The sequence below is a fragment of the Hemiscyllium ocellatum genome, chromosome 6, assembly GCF_020745735.1.
Source record: "Hemiscyllium ocellatum isolate sHemOce1 chromosome 6, sHemOce1.pat.X.cur, whole genome shotgun sequence".
Classification (NCBI taxonomy): Eukaryota; Metazoa; Chordata; class Chondrichthyes; order Orectolobiformes; family Hemiscylliidae; genus Hemiscyllium; species Hemiscyllium ocellatum.
Window position 1 is genome coordinate 98,241,728 of NC_083406.1, and position 21,620 is coordinate 98,263,347.

The 21,620-nt window shown below is 41.5% G+C and overlaps 1 protein-coding gene across 4 annotated transcripts in view; it reads right to left on the bottom strand.

Moving 5' to 3' along the window:
- The window catches only part of tpte (transmembrane phosphatase with tensin homology), a 68,125-nt gene extending 47,869 nt beyond the window's left edge, over positions 1–20,256 (bottom strand). The window contains exons 1-4 of one of the 4 annotated variants that reach the window (XM_060826797.1): positions 20,251–20,256; positions 19,619–19,756; positions 6,020–6,105; positions 2,376–2,453 (exon numbers count right to left, since the gene is read on the bottom strand). In XM_060826797.1, the coding sequence (XP_060682780.1) occupies positions 2,376–2,453; positions 6,020–6,105; positions 19,619–19,744 (290 nt within the window). In that variant the 5' untranslated portion in view covers positions 19,745–19,756; positions 20,251–20,256. Of the gene's footprint in view, positions 1–2,375; positions 2,454–2,840; positions 2,905–3,041; positions 3,117–6,019; positions 6,106–16,630; positions 16,740–19,618; positions 19,757–20,250 lie in introns of those variants that run through there. The other 3 variants (XM_060826798.1, XM_060826799.1, XM_060826800.1) reach the window with 3 other exon arrangements.
- Positions 20,257–21,620: the final 1,364 nt, after the last annotated feature.

A 21,620-nucleotide genomic window follows, 5' to 3' on the forward strand; every position in this document is an offset into this window, starting at 1 on the left:
AGCAGGCCACTAATTCTGGGAAAGAGATTTTTTTCTGTTCAAGTTCAGCTCTTACACTCCAACATATAATCACATTGAAGATACTTCAAAAAGAACTGTTGTAGGAGTCACACGACAAACAAAAGACATTGTTCTGATTCCAGTGGTCTTACGGTCAGTAACAAGCTGTCTGCGATTTTTTTTTCCAGAAAAAAATCTTGGATCTTGAACAATAGTCAACTTTCCAATTTTCAAAACAAATCACACCTGTCTAAAGTACTTCACTGTGCAAGAAACTAACAGTACACATGTTTGAGCCACACAGTATGGCATTATATAATTAACTGTTTTTGGCCAAGTTGTATTTTGTTTAAGGTAAGGATGGGATAGGAGAAATAATAAATTCAGCTTTTCAGGTAATCTCAGGTTAGATGGAAATTCACAAGTATATTCCTCTTCAGAAAAGCAGGTTTGGCAAATGTTTTTCCAGTTTAGCGCCTTGGTTAACACTTTATAGGTGGAGGATTGTACAGGATAGTCCCAGAGGAGTATGGCAAAATGATGCGTCGTTGATGGCTTCATATGAGCTACTTGCTATCTCAACAGAAGGCTGCCTGGAGGGATATGTTGATGGGCAACACCAAGCAAAGGATTTGAACTTTTCACAGCTCTCAGATATTGAATGAAATCAGGCCCCACTTTATGACGATAATACTCACGCATTTAGGGCACTGCACATCATTGGTGCATATCCATGCTATTGTCACAAGGTCTGCAGCAATACATTTGCACTTTGCAGCTGGCAGAACACCCGACAGTCATAGTCCACCCAGAATGGCTCGGATACACTCTTACACATTCACGATGGCCCAGTGGCACCACTTTCACCTTTGCATCATAAGACAGATTCTATCACAACATTTGGACCAGGGTGCCAGTGCAGGTTGGCCTTCAGATAGAGATAAAACAAGGACCCATTTGTCCTTTCAAGAGGACAAAGATTCCATGAGAATAACGTTCTCCCAGGGACCTAACCAACATCACTAAATTCTAATCTGTGGCTGCCATGTTTCCTACCCTAGCAACAGTGATCAGACTTCATTGGCCAAGATTGCAAAGGATTATATATATTAAAAAAAGAGATTTTACTTTAAATTGTCCAATGGTCAATTATTGTTTGACTTCTTCATATATGCACACTGGGTGCAGGCATCCCTGCCTTCAGCCAGCATGTTACCCATCCATGTGTTTCCATTGAGGTGCTGGTAGTGAGCTGCCTTCCTAAAGTCCATGACAGGTATATACACCCACAGTGCTGTTAGAAAGGGAGGTTCAGGATTTTGAGCCAACAACTGAAGGAATAGTGATTATTGATCCAAGTGAAGATGTTGAGAGGCTAGGAGGGGAATTTGCAGGTGGTGGTGTTCCCACCTGTCTGTTACCCTTGTCCTTCTAAGTAGTAGAGGTCATAGGTTTGAAAGCTGTTGTCAAATGCAATATGGGCAAGGTGCTGTGTTGGAGGAAATGAGTCTTTCCTAGACATTAATTGAAATTAATACCAGCCCTACGGCAGATTGATGTTTTATCCAGAATTACCTTAACTGATCAGCCACACAGTTTTCACAGCCCGAATCCAGCAAGGCTTACATATATAGGATAGAAACAAAGCTTCCGATATTGGCACTCACTTGTAGCTCTCTGAACTGAAGACCAAATTTAATGAGATTGAAAAGAGTACCTCTGATAACAGTGACTTTGGTTTAAAGATTCAACCTTGAGTTTTTACACATCACAGTATTAAAACGTAGTGCCAGCAGGGATACAGCAATTTTAGTTATTACAGGGTAAAGTAGTCAGATCATAGTAATCCCCCTCAAGGGAGAAGCAGCCTTGGTTCAGTCAGTGGCATTAATAAAGGTAAAAACAATGACTGCAGATGCTGGAAACCAGATTCTGGATTAGTAGTGCTGGAAGAGCACAGCAGTTCAGGCAGCATCCAAGGTGCAACGAAATTGACATTTCGGGCAAAAGCCCTTCATCAGGAATAAAGGCAGAGAGCCTGAAGTGTGGAGAGATAAGCTAGAGGAGGGCGAGTCTCACTTTGGTATCGAGTAGAAAAATCCAAGGGTAACAGTTCAGGGTCAAAAGACACTGTACAATCAAATGTACCATTGTTCAGGTGAATGTATTAAGATGCCTGCCTGAACAAAGATCCTAGACCACTTTTTTTTTTAAAAAATAGTTATTCTTCTGATACTCATCACTATCAAGTGTGCCGATCGTCAAATTAATGTCAAAACAGGCCATTGGATTTCAGGCATTGTATTAACAAGAAGCAAAACAAGATGACTTTCGTTAGCAGAATTTGTTAAAGAATTGAAAATAACAGCACTTACTTATACCAAGTGTCTGGTCCAACACATTCCATTTTCCCATCATCTATTTGCACCTTGGCTTCCATGTCATCACTGAAACTGAAAAACAGACGGTACATTTATATACCAAGTACTGTGCAGCCATTGTATATTGTCTCCACTAACACACCCTTCTCAATCTAAATGGTGCTGTAATGACGACCATCTCAAATGTTTGTGGCCTGGACAAAGTTGATTGAGATACCACCTTCTTAAGTTACAAATGGAGATTGTCTTAGTATTGAAAATAGACAGTATGTTTTTTAAAAAAAAGGAACTATCCAGCAGCTCTGTTCATGGATTTTACCGGCAACGTAGTTCCACATGATCAGAAGAAAAGCAGACTGCATAAAGAATACATTTAATGCAAGTATATTTAAAAATTAAAACAAAAGCTAAAGGTAATTCAATAATTATTTAAAAATCTCCTTTACTGTATTTCTTTACCAAGCTAATGCTAACCAGACTTTGTTCAGTAAGGTCTCGAGCCATAGCTAACTGAATCGAGTGTACTTGTAATATTTACAACACATACAATACACTAAAACCAATCCATTTTAAGTGAGGGAGCACAAAAAGTACACAAGAGCTCAATTCCTTATTCAATCACACAATAAAATCTCAAATAGATCTAAGTTACCACCTCACCTTTTTAAGTTTCTTGGTCACAATAGACTCTTGTATCGCTCAGGTCATCAAATCTGAGCAAGACTCGGTGTACAATAAACAGAGGGGTTGGACTTAGTTTGGGGAAAAACAATAATCAGGTGTCTTTTGTTGTTCATAAAAACTGAGCAGTGCATCCAGGTTTTACAGAACAAACTCAATTCTGGTTAGAGAGCAAGGGAACATAAAACTTCCTTCTCTCTACATTTAGTCTCTAAGGGCAGGTGACCACCTCCTCAAAAAAAGTTAGCTAACTGCACTTCTCAAGCAAACCACTAGGAGGTGAGCACTTGTAACCTTTACATGACAAATCCCATGACTACACTCCAGTTTCACCTGGACTGTCATTATTCATAGAAACAGGAGGCAAGGGGGAAAAATAAAAGTGTCAGGTTTCATTCTGCCCCATGAAAAGGATTCAGGAACATCAATAGAAGCCAAGAAACTAACTTAACGGTGACCAGTCAACTGTGATTTCATATCATTAAATTAAGTTCAACAATAGGCCCTACAAAAATCAGGGCTGGAGGAATTGTATCAATTCTGCTTGACAAGTAGTAGCAGGATAACTCTCAAGGGGGTGGGTTGTTATGTGGAATGAGCTGGCAGAGGAAGTAGTAGATGCAGATACATAGTTTCAACATTTAGATAAATAGATACATGAATTGGAAAGGTTAGAGAATATGGGCCAAGAGCAAGCAAGCGAAAATAATTTTGTTTTGGAAACTTGGTCAGTATGGATGAGTGGGACTGAAGGGTCTGTCTCTCTGCTGTTTGATTCTATGACTCTGACTATGTTAAATCTGAGCAACTTTGCAAGAAGGGTTCTTTTCACTTCCCCCATTCGAGTTTTCACAGTCAAGCCCAGTTATCCATTCAAGTAATTCGTCACTTGTCTCCCTTCCTCCCCCACCTCCTTCCTGCCAAAAATTGGTAATGAAGTCACATAGAAAACCTGTAAAAGGCACAAATTGATAGTTCAAGCTGCAATCAGATCCCCAGCTGGCAGAGAAGAGGCTGGAGAGGGGGAGCAGGGAAAAAAAAAGAGTTAGTGGAAGCAGAAGTTAGAGGATTTTGGGAGTGGTGGGGGAAGGAGCGGAAAGAGAAACTGATGAGTTTCATCACGGCTAATAGTACAAGCTGGTTTTAGGAACTATTCCAAAATGAGTGTAAAAACATACTAATATTTAGCACAGATTAGAGTGGTGCTGGTATAGCACAACAGGTCAGGCAGCATCTGAGGAGCATGAAAATCAACATTTCGGACATTCCTGATGAAGGGCTCCTGCCCGAAATGTAGATTTTCCTGCTCCTCAGATGCTGCCTGACCTGTTGTGCTTTTCCAGCATCACTCTAATCTAGACTCCGATCTCCAGCATCTGCAGTCCTCACTTTTGCCTAATATTTAGCACAACAGATCCCGTAAACATTAAATCACTCTAATCTTGTATTCTATTTCCATTAAAAAAGGAAGTCTTTAGATCAACATTGCACAGTACATTACATAACCAATTTACAATGCAAGGTCTCTTGTGCAAGAAAAATAGCCAAAATCTGGCAACAAGTGGTGTTCCACAGGGAACAGTGCTAGGACTTGTTTATTTTATGGACTTTTGCAGATCTCACCAATTGGCAGAGCTTCACATAGTGAGGAGTGTTGAAAGATCGAGCAGGATATAGATTGTAGAGTTTGGCATAAAACTGTCAGGTACGGTTTAATCTGAAGGAATGTGAAGTGGTGCCTTTTGGAAGATCAAACTCAGATGCAAATTATACAATAAATGGCAGAACCCTGAGCAGCATTGACAGAAGGATCTAGGTCTACAGTTTCACAGATCCCTGAAAACAGCCACACAGGTGGAGATGGCGGTCAAAAAGACACACAGCACGATTGACTTCATCAGTCAGGGCATCAAATATAAAAGTTATATCACAGCTGTATAAAACTTAGTTCGGCCACATTTGGAATATTGCATGCAGTTCTAGTTGCCTCACTACCAGAGGGTCACGGATGCTTTGGAAAGGGTAGAGAGAAGGTTTACCAGGATGTTGCCTGGTTTGAAGGGTTTTAGTTATGAGGAGAGGTTGATAAATGCAGATTATTTTCACTGGAAAGGTTGAGACTGAGGGGCAACCTGAGAGCTCTACAAAATTATGAGAGGCACACATAGCACAGATAGTCAGAGGTTTTTTTTCTGCAGGGTGGAAAGGAAAACTACAAGGGTTCAAAGATTCAAGGGTGGTGGATGGGGTGAAGGGGGGGGGGTGGGGTGGTGGCAGGAATTTTAGGGGAGAAGTGCAAGGAAAATTTTTCACAGCATGATGGTTGCCTGGAACACAGCCAATGGAGTTGGTGGAAATATGCACATTAGTAAGTGTTTAAGACATATTGTCATAGATACATGAACAGGAGGTCAACAAAGGGATAAAAAAACCTCTTATGGGCAATAAGTATTGGATCTAAGTAAGGATTAGGAATTGGCATAGGATTCATGGGCTGAAGAATTTGATCCTGTGCTGTATGGATATATTGTATTCTATTTTTAAAAACAACCATTGTGCAAAGGGCAAGGGTTAGGTCAAAAAGAAACTTTGTTTAAAGAAATCCTAGATCACGACAATAGACTAAATAAAAACAGGATTGGATAATCATTCCAAATATTAAAAAGAAAAAAGTCTATTCCTTAAAGTACCAACAGTAACTCACTGACATTCAAACCTATGAAAAACCTACCAAAAACGCCAAAGAGAAAATCTAACTTTCTCAGAGGCCAAGATTCTGAAAATCACCATAAAAGCCATAACATTACTGACAATAATGAATTTTGACATAATTCAGCTGTAAATATGCTCTTAGAGATATGGATCAACCAATGACCGCATTCTCAATTTCCAAGAGTAAAACAAAGCCACTCTCCACCTTCAAGCTTCTTTGGTGTCACGCACATTTCAACTCTCACCTGTCAACATCAAATCCAGGGTTGTATCTGACAGCTGACATGTTGTGCTCATTCATTTCCTGTTTGATGTTTCCACAGTCAACACCCTAAGTATAAAAATAGCAGAGTTAAAGAAAAACCCATGACAAAAAAAAAATTGGAAATACAATACGAGTCTGCAAAGACCAACATTTTGTTTGAAAAACCTCATCCGATCTCATTGAAAAATTGCTAATTTGTTTCAACTCTTTTTTGCATCCCTTCACACAATAACTAGTTTGTTTTTGGAATTACAGCACAAAATAGTACACTGCACTCAATGCTAAGTTAAAAATCCAGTATCATACAGAAAGCAATGGTACTTTATTACAGATCACTTGGTGAGCCCAAATGGCTGCAGCAGACATTTTTACATGCACATTGTAGTTTACAGCCAAGGACAGTGATGGCAGAGGCAACTTTCTATCACATGACAGACCAAGACACTTTGAACCTTAACTGTATACCTTTGCTGGGTATTTTAAGGATCTGAAAATTGATTAGCTGTTTTATTGTAATAACTGCACATTTTAAATGGAAATATAAACCAAAAAAAAACAGAAGTTTTCGTTACTTAGACATTTACAGTACAGAAGGCAGCCATTCAACCCATCAAGTCTGTGGTCAGCTAAAGATCTGACTCCATTAATCCATTGACTAATCCATAGTCTAAAGGCAATGCTCATTATCTAAGTAGTGTTTATGTTGGTGTTCAGGCAGTGAGTTCCAGACTTCCACCACTCTGAAATGATTTTTGTTCCATAACCTTTTACATCTTACTTTAAAAATCTACACTCCCTAGTTACTGGGTGCTTCTACTAACTGAATTTATGCCCTTTCTAAAACAAACGAACAAACAAACAAAAACAATAAAGCTAGCTATGTATTCAATTGAGTTTTTAACAAGCAAAGCTATTATGAACAACACAAACCAAAAAAAAAGGTGGGGGTGAGGGCAGGGAAGACTAAATTGAATTGAGTTGAGGGGCAAATAAAGCACCATACCCCGTGATGCCCATCTTGCTTTAAAGGCATTGCCAGCACAGTGTGATCTTTCTCCAATGACATCTGGGCACAAACATGACCACAGAAGAGAGGCAGACAGTCAACAGATGACACCACCACCCCTTTACTGCCCAATGCCTAGATCCATTAATAATCAACCTGGCCAGACCCATGAGGTCCTTCAATCTGCCCACAGCCCCCAGGTGCTCAAAGATCAGGAGCATGAGGTTGAAGTGCAACCAATAACCTAACAGAAGGCATCTCGGGTTACTAAAAAAGGGAGGGCAAATGCTCACAACCAACCAAAATAAACAGCTGGATTGGGATTGGGATCCTTCACAGTCTGCAGTTATAAGGGATTGCTGTGTGCAACATGCTCCCTCCCTGATCCCCACATAAAGCACCCTTCATTATGTCTTGGCTGCAAAGCAGCAAACTTGTACCTCAAGTCTGCCTCACACTTCAATGTTCCAAGGAAAGCAATCCCAGGCCAGCCAAACTATTCCTCATATTACGCCCTCCAACCCAGGCAGCATCCTGGCAAGTCTCCTCTAGAGCATCTCTACTGCAATCACATTCTTCCTGGAGATAGGACCAGAACTGAAGCTCTGGCAGAACCACTATTTTATACAGTTTAATACAATCTCTCTACTCTTATTCCAAACCTCAGCTGACAAAAGCACATATCCCACATGCTTCTTAACCACCTTAAATCAACCAGCTCTGCTACCTTCAAGCATCTATAGATATAGAAACACAGTCTCTGATCTTCAGTACTTTCTGGAGGGCGACCACTCCCTTGAAACCCCTTGTCTTGTTTCCCCCTCCCCAAATGCATGACTTCATTTTCCAGATTGAATTCCATTGCCACTGATTCACCCAGCTGACTAATCAATTGATAACCTCCTCCATAACATTCCCTCTGCTGCTTAGCACAGAGCTACAGGAAGGCTCAGTGCATGCTAATTGTAATGTCGGTGAACAGCTGGAGGTTACTGCCATACGTGGATCTCAGACATTGTGCGGCAGAACGGAAAACAAATTAGAGGGAATGTTTTAAATTAGATTACTTAGTGTGGAAACAGGCCCTTCGGCCCAACAAGTCCACACCGACCTGCCGAAGCGCAACCAACCAGACCCATTCCCCTACATTTATCTCTTCACCTAACACTACAGGCAACTTAGCATGGCCAATTCACCTAACCTGCACATTTTTTGGAGTGTGGGAAGAAACCCACACAGACACGGGGAGAATGTGCAAACTCCACACAGTCGCCTGAGGCGGGAACTGAACCCGGGTCTCTGGCGCTGTGAGGCAGTAGTGCTAACCACTGTGCCAACGTGCCGTCCACATGTTGCTTATCATACTGTCAATTTCTCTCATCTGCAAACTTAATCATATGCCCCCCCATGTCCCCACCACCTCAAAAAGTTGGTGGTGATGTTTTACTGACATATCTAAAAAAACAGCAAGGGCCCCAGAACTAGCCCTGCAGAACCCCACCTTCATCAGACCTCAAGTTACTAAAATATAGTTCACCTTCTGTTTCCCAGCCAATTTGGAAACCATGGGCATTTAGTTTCTTGAACACAGACTCCCATGAAGAGAATGGGATTTATCACAGACAGCCTATTCAGACTGCATCAAATGCATTGCCCTCCAACAACCACTCTCCACAAATTAATGCTGGCTACGTTAACTCTGAGTAAAAAGTGAGGTCTGCAGATGCTGGAGATCAGAGCTGAAAATGTGTTGCTGGTTAAAGCACAGCAGGTTAGGCAGCATCCAAGGAACAGGAAATTCGACGTTTCGGGCCAGAGCCCTTCATCAGGAATGAGGAGAATGTGCCAGGCAGGCTAAGATAAAAAGTTAGGGAGGAGGGACTTGGGGGGGGGGGGGGGGGGGGGGGGGGGGGGTGATGGAGATGTGATAGGTGGAAGGAGGTCAAGGTGAGGGTGATCGGTTGGAGTGGGGTGGGGGCGGAGAGGTCAGGAAGAAGATTGCAGGTTAGGAGGGCGGTGCTGAGTTGAGGGAACCGACTGAGACAAGGTGGGGGGGGGGGGGGGGGGGGGGGGGGGGGGAAGGGAAATGAGGAAACTGGAGAAATCTGAGTTCATCTGAAATCATGAACTCAGATTTCTCCAGTTTCCTCATTTCCCCTCCCCCCACCTTGTCTCAGTCGGTTCCCTCAACTCAGCACCGCCCTCCTAACCTGCAATCTTCTTCCTGACCTCTCCGCCCCCACCCCACTCCAACCTATCACCCTCACCTTGACCTCCTTCCACCTATCACATCTCCATCACCCCCCCCCCCCCCCCCCCCCCCCAAGTCCCTCCTCCCTAACTTTTTATCTTAGCCTGCCTGGCACATTCTCCTCATTCCTGATGAAGGGCTCTGGCCCGAAACGTCGAATTTCCTGTTCCTTGGATGCTGCCTAACCTGCTGTGCTTTAACCAGCAACACATTTTCAGCTACGTTAACTCTTCTCTTCAAATGCAGATATTTTCACTCCCTCAAATTTAACAACTTGCCCTACCACAGATTAGACAGAGTGGCATTAGTTTTCTGATCACAAATGGTGCAGAGTCTAAACAGGAGATTTCCAGTTATGCTCCAAGGTGGGGGAAGATGAATTGGCACCCACCTGTAATACAACTAACTAGTTAGTTGTATCAACAGGTAATTTTTATTTATAAAAACCCTTCCCTTCACCTTGGTCCCAAAGGATTTTTTTTCAAAGCAGCCAAACAAACTAGAACAAGAGAATTAACAAGTGTTGAGTTTATAAACTACTAAAATGAGAGATGGGATAACAGAAATAAAGATTAGAAGCGTGAATGGAATAAAATCTCTGGCTTTAGCAAGTGAATGGCAGAACACTCGCTGTCAGATTGGATGATTAGGTAATGGAGACAGAGACAGAGACAATCATTTCAATACTCTTGACCAAATCAGCTAACAGGCTCCTGTCCTGTTACCTTTTTAATCAAAGGCTTTATTAACATGCTTGGCTTATAGCACTCAAAGCCATAAAAAGTCTCTACCTGCAGTGCAGGGGCATCTAATAGCTGTCCCCTTCACACCATACTAGGCCACATAAGCACATCAGCCTAGAAACATACAGATTATGAAATGCAGTTGATAAAATACCTTTATGTAGAAATATTCCCAAAAAAAAGAGGTAAAACAGACATATCTGCTGTTGGAGACATAACCCACAGCCAGTGGCTTGCTGAGAAGTCATTAGTCCATCATCTTTATCCATGGGAGTTTAGAGTCAGGTTGGCTTCGAATTGCATCTCTCCATTCAAGGGGAGAATGTTTGAAATTCCCTGGCTCATATTCAGGCATCACTTTCCAGAGATTTTTCCTTAGGGCTTCAAAAGACAGTGACTGAATCTATATCCAGTATCATTAAGTTTATCCACTGTGCGGTCTCCAATTACGAAATGTGATTTTAAAAATTCCATATGTCTGGATAAAAGGTCACTATTCCAGAAATACAGCCTCACCAGTGTGTTTCCTACTTGAGTGTAACCATCATTATGGCTAAGCTGAGATTTAAATACCAGAAAAAAGGACGTTAAAATTTTTATTCATGATTGTGTGGATTTTTAAATAAACAGCAAAGTGAGCATTAGTGCTAAACAAAACATTGCAGAATTAATAAATGGAAAACAAAGGGCAGCAGGTGGACAGGTATTTTCTATCAGGTTTCACTATACAGAGAATACAAGTAACATCCCTACCATGGCTATGATCAGGAAGGAATAAACCAGAAAATTACACATTGCCAAGGCAGCAGTATTGAAAAACTTGGAGTTGTAAGCTGACAATCCTCAGATCCTGATGGACATCAGAGGGTCTCTTAATAGAAACTGGAGGAATGGAGTTGAGGAGAGGCTGGGACATTTTCCCTGGAGTACACAAGGCTGAGGGATGACTTCATAGATGCTTTATAAAATCACAAGTATAGATAAGGTGAATAGCCAAGTTCTTTTCCCCAAGGTAGGGGAGAGCGAAACTAGAGCGCATTTTTTGCGAGGAGAAAGATTTAAGGGACCTGAGGGACAATTTTTTCCATGCAGAGGATGGTGAGTAAATGGAACAAACTGCAAGAGGAAGTGGTAGAGGCAAGTACAATTACAACATTTAAAAGACATTTGGACAGGTATGTGGTTCAGAGAGGTTTAGAGATATAGAACAAATGAACAATGGAGACTAGTTCAGTTTGGAAACCTGCCCAGTATGGTCAAGTTGGGCAGAAGGGTTGGTTTTGTGCTGTATGCCCAACAAGCGAGATCGCTGATCTATTGGCTTCAGTTTCCCAAAGTGACCCAATGAGGTTCAAATAAAAATGGAAAAAAAAAATTGTAAGAGTAACTCCCTTCCTCAAAAAGGCAGGCAAAGCTGGAAACAACATTCCAGTGAACTAACATCAAACCACATTGAAGGTGTTAAAAGCTATTACTAAAGACATTGTAACAGGGCACTTAAAGGCCAAAAGGTAATGAGGCAGTCATCATGGTTTTGTAAAATCATCTTTATAAGTTCTTTGTAGTTGTAGGGTGTACAGTGATAAGCGATGTACTTGGATTTCCAGAAGGCATTCAATATGGTGCCACAAGGCTTGAATAGAGGATTGACTTGCTAACAGAAATAAGCATAATGGGTTATTTTCTAGTTAGCAAGATTTAATGAGTGTGCCAGAGGGATTGTGCTGGGCCCTCATTTTACAATACAAAATGACTTCGATGAAGGGACTGAAGGTATGACTAAAATTTGCTGATCATAAAAAGGCAGGTTCAAAAACATAACTTAGCTACATCCCTTTGTAGCATCTTAGGTGAGTGAGTAAAGACCCAAACAGGGGGAGTATAATGTGGGAAAATATCAAAATGGACATTAAAGGGTCAGAAACACAAGAAAGAAGCTTGTTTAAAAAAAAGGGAGGCGAGGCTGTAGAGCTCAGATGCAGAGAGATTAGATGACCTAGTGCTGAAATCACAAAGTTAGTATGCAGGTACAGCAAGTGATTGTTAGAAACAAATAAAGAATTAGAAGTTGTTTGCAAGGGGAATTGAACACAGTTCGTGGTCCACGTTGGCACCAACGATATAGGTAGGAAGAAGGGTGAGGATGTAAGGCAGGCTTTCAGGGAGCTAGGTTGGAAGCTCAGAGTTAGAACAAACAGAGTTGTAGTCTCTGGTTTGTTACCCGTGCCACGTGATAGAGAGTCGAGGAACAGGGAGAGAGAGCAGTTAAATGCGTGGCTACAGGGATGGTGCAGGAGGGAGGGATTCCGGTTTCTGGATAACTGGGGTCCTTTCTGGGGAAGGTGGGACCTCTATAAAAAGGATGGTCTACACTTGAACCTGAGGGGCACCAGTATCCTTGGGGGGAGGTTTGCTAGTGCTCTTTGGGAGGGTTTAAACTAACTCCGCGGGGGCATGGGAACCAGGACTGTAGCTTTAGGGTACAGGACCTTGAGTGTAGGGAGGTTAGGAATAATGCAGCGATCTCTAAGGAGGGTGACTGTAACCAGAAAGGTGGATTGAAGTGTGTATACTTCAATGCCAGAAGTATAAGGAATAAGGTAGGTGAACTTGCAGCGTGGGTTGGTACCTGGGACTTCGATGTTGTGGCCATTACAGAGACGTGGGTAGAACAGGGACAAGAATGGCTGTTGCACGTTCCAGGGTTCAAATGTTTTAGTAGGATCAGACATGGGGGTAAAAAAGGGGGAGGCGTGGCATTACTTGTCAAAGACAGTATCACAGCAGTGGAATGGACGATGGAAGAGGACTTGCCATCTGAGGTAGTTTGGGCTGAGGTTAGAAATAGGAAAGGTGAGGTCACCCTGTTAGGTGTTTTCTACAGGCCTCCTAATAGTCCTAGAGAAGTAGAGGATAATATTGCGAGGATGATTCAGGAAAAGAGTGAAGGTAGCAGGGTGGTTGTTATGGGGGACTTTAACTTCCCAGATATTGACTGGGAGAGCTATAGCTCGAGTTCATTAGATGGGTCGGTGTTTGTACAATGTGTGCAGGAGGGTTTCCTGACACAATATGTCGACAGGCCAACAAGAGGGGAGGCTATATTGGATTTGGTTCTAGGTAATGAACCAGGCCAGGTGTTGGACTTGGAGGTAGGTGAGCACTTCGGGGACAGTGACCACAACTCGGTGACTTTTACTTTAGTGATGGAGAGGGATAATCGTGTGCCGCAGGGCAAGAGCTATAGCTGGGGGCAGGGAAATTATGATGCAGTGAGGCATGACTTAGGATGTGTGGATTGGAAAAACAGGCTTCAAGAGAAGAACACTAATGAGATGTGGGGAGTGTTCAAGGAGCAGCTACTGCGTGTCCTCGATAGGTATGTACCAGTCAGGCATGGTGTAAAGGGCCTTGTGAGGCAGCCGTGGTTTAGTAAGGAATTAGAGTCCCTTGTGAAAGGGAAGAAGGCGGCATATGTAAAGATGAGGCGTGAAGGTTCAGTAGGGGCGATTGAGAGTTATAAGGTAGCCAGGAAGGAGCTAAAGAGGGAGTTAAGAAAAGCGAGAAGGGGACATGAAAAGTCTTTAGCTGGTAGGATTAGGGAAAACCCAAAGGCTTTCTATAGGTATGTCAAGAATAAAAGGATGACTAGGGTAGGTATCGGTCCAGTCAAGGATAGTAGTGGGAAGTTGTGTGTGGAGGCGGAGGAGATTGGAGAGACATTAAATCAGTACTTTTCATCAGTATTCACTCAGGAACAGGACACTGTTGCTGATGTGAATATGGAATCACAAATAATTAGAATGGATGCCCTGGAAATATGCAGGGAAGAGGTTTTGGGAATATTGGAAAGGATGAATATAGATAAGTCTCCTGGGCCTGATGGCATTTACCCCAGGATCCTATGGGAAGCTAGGGAGGAGATAGCAGAGCCATTGGCCTGGATTTTTATGTCATCGTTGTCAACAGGAATAGTACCAGAGGACTGGAGGATAGCGAATGTGGTCCCATTGTTCAAGAAAGGGAGTAGGGATAGCCCTAGCAACTATAGGCCAGTGAGTCTGACTTCAGTGGTGGGCAAAGTCTTGGAGAGAATGGTAAGGGATAAGATTTATGAACATCTGGGTAGGAATAACGTGATCAGGGATAGCCAGCATGGTTTTGTGAAGGGCAGGTCGTGCCTCACAAACCTTATTGAGTTCTTTGAGAAGGTGACCAAGGAAGTGGATGAGGGTAAAGCAGTAGATGTTGTGTATATGGATTTTAGTAAGGCGTTCGATAAGGTTCCCCATGGTAGGCTAATGCTAAAACTTCGGAGGTATGGCATTGAGGATACATTAGAGGTTTGGATTAGGAATTGGCTGGCTGGAAGGAGACAGAGGGTAGTAGTTGATGGATTATGTTCATCTTGGAGCGCAGTTACTAGCGGTGTACCACAAGGATCTGTTTTGGGACCATTGCTTTTTGTTATCTTTATAAATGATCTAGAGGAAGGACTTGAAAGCTGGGTAAGCAAGTTTGCGGATGACACAAAAGTCGGTGGAGTTGTGGATAGTGAGGAAGGAAGTGGTAGGTTACAGCGGGATATAGATAAGTTGCAGAGCTGGGCGGAAATGTGGCAAATGGAATTCAATGTAGCTAAGTGCGAAGTCGTTCACTTTGGTAGGAATAACAAGATGATGGATTACTGGGCTAATGGTAGGCTACTTGGTAGTGTGGATGAGCAGAGGGATCTTGGTGTCCATGTACACAGATCTCTGAAAGTTGCCACCCAGGTAAATAGTGCTGTGAGGAAGGCATATGGTGTACTGGGCTTTATTGGCAGAGGAATTGAGTTCCGGAGTCCTGAGGTCATGTTGCAGTTGTATAAGACTCTGGTGCGGCCTCATCTGGAGTATTGTGTGCAGTTCTGGTCGCCATACTATAGGAAGGATGTGGAAGCTTTAGAACGAGTGCAGAGGAGGTTTACCAGGATGTTGCCTGGAATGGTAGGAAAATCTTATGAGGAAAGGCTGAGGCACTTGGGGCTGTTCTCATTGGAGAAGAGAAGGTTTAGGGGAGATCTGATAGAAGTGTATAAGATGATTAGGGGTTTAGATAGGGTAGATACTAAGAACCTTTTACCGCTAATGGAGTCAGGTGTTACTAGGGGACATAGCTTTAAATTAAGGGGTGGTAGGTATAGGACAGATGTTAGGGGTAGATTCTTCACACAGCGGGTTGTGAGTTCATGGAATGCCCTGCCCGTATCAGTGGTGAACTCTCCTTCTTTATGGTCATTTAAGCGGGCATTGGAAAGTTATTGGGCTAGTATAGGTTAGGTAGGATTCGGTCGGCGCAACATCGAGGGCCGAAGGGCCTGTACTGCGCTGTATCCTTCTATGTTCTATGTTCTATGTTAGTTGACAGGCAATGGTGAGACCACTTCTGGAGTTCAAAATTGTTCTTATTTAAGAAAGAAGGTAAACGCACTGAAAGCAGTCCAGAGAAGGGGTTTCTGGAATGGGTGAATTGTCTTATGGAAAAGTTGGATAGGCTTAGAGTTTAAATAAGTAGTAACTTGATCAACTGAAAACAAGTGGCTGTGATGTCTTGAAGGGGAAATGTGAAGAATATGTTTCCTCAGAGGGGATCTAGAACTAGTGAATGACCACTATTAAAAACAACAAAAGGGACTGTTCATTAAGACAGAAAAAAAAGTGAAATGTTTTCTCAGAGGACATTGCTCCTACCGCCTTGCCAGAGTCCTTGAATATTTAAGGCAGAGCTACACAGAGTCTTGATAACAATGAGTTGAGAGATTCAGGGATTGGTAGCAATGTGGAGTAATCAGCCACAATCATATTGAATGGCAAAGTAAGCTCAAGACATTAAGTGACTTACGCCTGCTACATATTCCGCCTTCTAACAACAACACTACTGGAGGAAAGACCCCAGGTTAAGTTACAACTGTGTCAGTAAACAGTGCTTTTATCAAAATGTAGTTTCTTTTCAAAGAAATTATTCAATTGTAATTTTTGTACATTTAACGGAAGTCTGTAAAACACTGAACATTGTTTTAAAGCATTTTCATCAGAACCTCCCATTTGGATAACAATAAGCTTAAAACGTTACATGTTAAAACAAAATCATTCCCTAGCCAGAGGCACTGTTCAATAGGAACAATGCAAAGGAAAATTCTATGGCCCGAGGGCATAACTATTGCTTTTGCCTCAGTACATTAGCGTGTAGAAGAATGATCCAGTTAGCATCCGCAACACCACATGCAGCTTTTCAGATCATCTTACTCTGACAAAGAAAAAAAAATACCTTATTTGAAATGCAAGTGTTAAAATTGCATTTATCTCAAGAACTGCAAAGAAAAATCTGCTACAAGATGAACAGGGTATTTTTAAAAATAAAGTTGAATCTTTATATTTGTTATTCCCAGCCAAGTTATGGATGGTTTTTCAGCAAATATTCATGTGTATACCATCCTCTTCACTTTAATTAAGATAATTCACAGAAACAGGACTAATTTACTCAATGAAAAAACAGCAGCTGTAAAAATCAGCTACAGTAAAGAAACAAACATAGGATTCAGTACCTTACCTAATTAAGTATTTTCAGTGCTCCTGAGTTTCTGCTAATATTTCAGCCAAAACCACAAATTTCATCATCTTAAATTAGTGTAGAATCAATAAAGGCTAGTCATAGTTATGCCAATGGGGAAAAAGGATCGAGTTGGATTTGTGAATGTATCAGCACTTTTAACAGGACAAAGGTTGGGAATAAAAACCGCATAACACTTATAAACCAGTCCTGTTTTTCTAAAGGACTGCAGACAGAGCAGTTTCTAAAAACTTCCTTTAACTTCTGCCTGGTCATGATTTTCTTTCAAGTTGACTTCCTCCCTATAGAGGAAGTATTTCATTAAATACTTTATTATGGATGTATTTATTTTACAAAGTGTAGCTTTACTTGGTTAGAAAGACTTCTCTTCACCACCCCCCTCCCCCCACCTGCCACCCAGCCAAGTTGAGAGAATTTTTAAAAAAATTTCAATGGTTGAATTACTTACATTATGTGGTACAAAATTTATCTATTAACAGACATTAATACTTGACAAACAGCATTTCCTCACCAGAAACAGCAGCAAAACTTTTAAAAATCCTTTCCATCAATTCTGAATCAGTTGTGATAGAGTCAAATATGGGCATAGAAGTAGGCAATCTTTATCAAATAGAGAATGGGAAAACAGTAGCGGAGCTCTGAATCAAATGCAATGCTGTTGTAATTTACAACCTCACCCCAGATTACAGTCACTACTCTTCCCCATTAGTGTAATGCCCCAAGTGTTACTTTACAAAATTCAATATCAACTCCCTCCAGCTGGAAGAACACTCAAGCCTGAAAAACATCAACTTGCCTATTTAAAAACAAATCCAAACTGTAGAATGAAAGCAAGACTTTAAAAAGCTCAGTTATCCATTTGTAGCAATGAAATTGTCAGTTAAACCCATCACATGGAGTCAGCTTAACAATAAGGGGTCAATAAGACCAGGTGACATGGTGGCTCAATGGTTATCACTGCTGCCTCACAGCACCAGGGTCCCAGGTTCAATTTCAGCCTTGGGAGACTGTCTGTATGCTTCCTTCCACAGTTCAAAGATGTGTAGGTCAGGTGAATTGGCCATGCTAAATTGACCAGTGTCAGGTGCATTAGTGAGAGGAAAATGGGGTCTGGGTGGGTTACTCCTCAGAGGGTCAGTATGGACTGATAGGGCTGAAGGGCCTGTTTCCACACTGTAGGGAATCTAATCTAAGACAATAGAGGTATTTTCTGGAGGGCAAGAATCTTTGAAACATTGAATATTTTTGAGGCAGAGGCCACAAGGTTCTTGACTAATAAAAGATTATCTGGAATAAGCAGAATGATTTAACAAAAGTAAAAATCAAATCAAACAAACATTCTTATTTAATAAAGAAGCAGACTGGAGGGAATGAGTAGCAAATTCCTGCCCTAATTTGTACGTTCATTAAACCTAATGTTATCAATTTGATTTGTTTTTAAACTCAATAGCACAGAGATAGCAAAGACAAAAAAGTGATAACACTTTAATGCAAACACCAAATTGGGATTTGTGCCACAAGTGCCAGCCAATTCAAGAGAATCTAATAGTTGTCCCTTGACATTCAATAGTGTTACCATCACAGAATCCCCACTATCAACATCCTGAGGGTTACTATTGACCAGAAGCCATACAAGTAGCATGTTTATAAGAGCAGGTCAGAGATTAGAAATCCTGTCGTGAGTAACTCATCTCCTGGCTCCAAAGCCTGTCCATCCATTTACAAGACAAATTCATGACTTGTGATGGAATACTTTCCACTTGCCTAGGTGAGTGGACTCCAAGAACACTCAAAAAGCTTGATACCAATCAGGGCAGAGTAGCCCATTTAATTGGCACCACATCCACCACCACTCAGTAACAGCAGTGCATACTGCACTGCAGAAAATCAGCAACTCTTCCTAAGTTGTACCTTCCAAACCCATAAACCAAGAAGCACAAGGGCAAATGATGGGAACACCACCTGTAAATTCCCCCACCAAGCCGCTCACCATCCTGATTCAAATATATCAGGAGAAAAAGTGAGGGGTGCAGATGCTGGAGATCAGAGGAGAGAGGGTGGTGCTGGAAAAGCACAGGTCAGGCAGCATCCAAGGAACAGGAGAATCGACATTTCGGGCATAAGCCCTCATTGGGAAGGAGAATTCCTGATGAAGGGCTTATGCCCAAAATGCCGATTCTCCTACTCCTCAGATGCTGCTTGACCTGCTGTGCTTTTCCAGCACCACACTCTCGACTCAAATGTATCGCCATCCTTCAATACCACTGCATCAGTCCTATCTACAGCACAGGGGCTGCAGCAGTTCATAGCAGCAGCTCCCCATCACCTTTTCCAGGGCATTTTGGGAGGGACAATACACCCTATAAATGTATTTAAAAATCCCAGTTCTTTGAACCATTAGAGTCCTCAGCATGCATGCAGTTCAAACATTTCCATTGGGGATTTATAAGGGAGATAGTATCATTGAAAAAAGGCGGTTGATATTTTAAACTGCAGTCTGTAGCTGACGTCTGATAGCATGAGATTCTTATTTCCAGAGATACGATGATTTGGCAATAGACATACATTAGTTGAGGGTTTCCTTATTGTTGAGAATACGCCAATTGGCAGCTTTTTTCTTTTATTGCCCCTCCCACTCGTCTCAGATCAGCCCAAATCCCAACACTTTGCTGATCGTGTAACGGTCGGTGGGTGAATGGGAAAGTGTACGTTCCCATTATTACTCTATTAAAAAAAAGTCACAGATAGTTCCTGGATTAAAACAAAGTTTGGCTTAACACGGACGTTCATTTAAAAAAAAACTGTCGACAGGGGATAGGGATATCGCTGCAAACACTTCCCCCCCCCCCCCCCCCCCCCCCCCCCCCCCCCCCCCCCCCCCTTAAAAAGGTGAATACAGGGAAATTTGTTTCTCACTTCCCTTCAATTAACCCACGAGAGGTAAAAAGACCCACACAGTATTCTTACCTTCCAACTAGCCCACAACATTTTCAGCCGTGCAATATTGCTTATTTGTTTGTAATGTTCCATTTTAGTGCACTCATCGCTTTTGTCGAATCCATCCTTAGTCAGTCCACCTTTCTTCGGGTCCATGGAAGACTTGTTCTTAAAGAGAAAGTTGGATACCAGAGGTTAAGGGAGAACAGAGCACTTAATGGAGAAAGAAAAGCCGTATTGACATAAGGTTGTAATGTTCCATAAGAGTGCTGGCCAATCCATACATAACATAACATAAATTCATCTCCACAGGCGCAGTTGGAATTGAATTGAATTAGACCCAAGAATTGCTGCGGTAGAAACAAAGTATAAACTTATCGGTTACAATGTTACGTGGGGCGAAAGTTTAAACAGGATCTAGTAGACTTCTCGGCATAGGCTACGAAATTAAAACTAATAAACCGTACATAGTTCAATAATGAGAACACCAGTGTAAGCTCGTACGTCTCCTGAGGTATCGGCTGCGGGTAAGAGGTGAATTATTGAGGCCCACCACGATTGGTTTATTTTTCAATACCTCAAGGCCCTATTTGTTACCAGTTTATAAGATTTTTTGTAAAACTTTGCACGAATTTTTTTTTAAAAAGTCACACAGTACTTACTGCTGAAATTGTGCTTGACAACAAAAAAAATTAAGCTATTGGTTTAATTACATGAAAGTTTCCCAACCAACAACGTAACATGATGAGAATTTATACTACAGGTGGACGAGATGCTGATTGGTGGGCAACTCCACTTTCATTGGTTGAGGTATTGCCATGGAGAAAGCAAAATAGTCGGCTCCTCAAATGCCCAGGTTTTCAAAAAGGTACAAGGCTTGAACTTACTTTGATTGTTTGCAGAGGAAGGTCTGGATAAATGTGTTTCAATGAATAACTTTGAGTTTGACTGATTGTTCTGAATTGGGTGGTAGCATTCAGGATTGTTTAGCAAGTATTGTCAAATTGCAGAATCACAGCTAACAATTTATGGTATTTAATTGGTATTAATTACTATTAATTGCTATTTAATTTTTGGTATTACAAGTCGAGATGATTGCGTACAGTTTGTAACTGCCTATCATGACCAAATGAAAGAGCTTACTGTCTAATTCAGTCAGGCAATCGTTGCGCTAATGTACCTGGCACCACATTGCTACTGGCCTTTGAGCTATGTATAACACACAATGAACAATAATCGGATCAGAGTAGCCATTGTTAGTTAGATAGTGGTAATATATTCTATTTTCTGTGTCAAGCTTGCAATGTAAGCAAGTGGCCAGCACCTTATTTACAATACTACTGATAAGTCCAATTTTATAGCATATGGAGCTGTCGAAATCTCAATATATTTATTAACTGGTGACTGTGGGCTAGTGGAAGACTGCAAGAGAGTCCATTATGGAATTTCTCATCTACCACATTAAGGCAAGGGAGCATATTAGACTGCACACTTTCAAAAGTAAACTTGAACTTGGATGGAGTATGCTGCTTTGTGTAAGAAAAGGCTTACACATATTTGCAGTTTCAAAGATTGCAAAGGTTTCATTGTGTAATCATGAATGACATAGGAATGTAGGGATAATTCTATCAAAAATGCATTTCTAATGGAAATTGACATTTTAGCAAGTATTGGAACTACAGGTCATCCCACATCTCCACCAACTACCTGACATATATAATGTCACCAAAACTAAACTCAACTGTGCAAATTGCTATATTCATAATTTTAGAGAATTTGGATTCAGAAAACAATAATGTATTTTTATTGCTATGATTCTGTCATTCTGGTAAATGTCAATGTTATGTCTAGTCTTTACAAAGTTGAAGAAATCCTTCCCTGTGTCAGTGGAAAACATACAAAGAGGTGGCTGTTAGTAATTCATTGAACCAAATGACCAGAACTGATATTTGATTTTAAAAAAAAGCAAAATAGGATATCACTTCATGTGTTTTCTACAGCTCAAGTTGTGCGTGGATGTAGCCACAGGGAT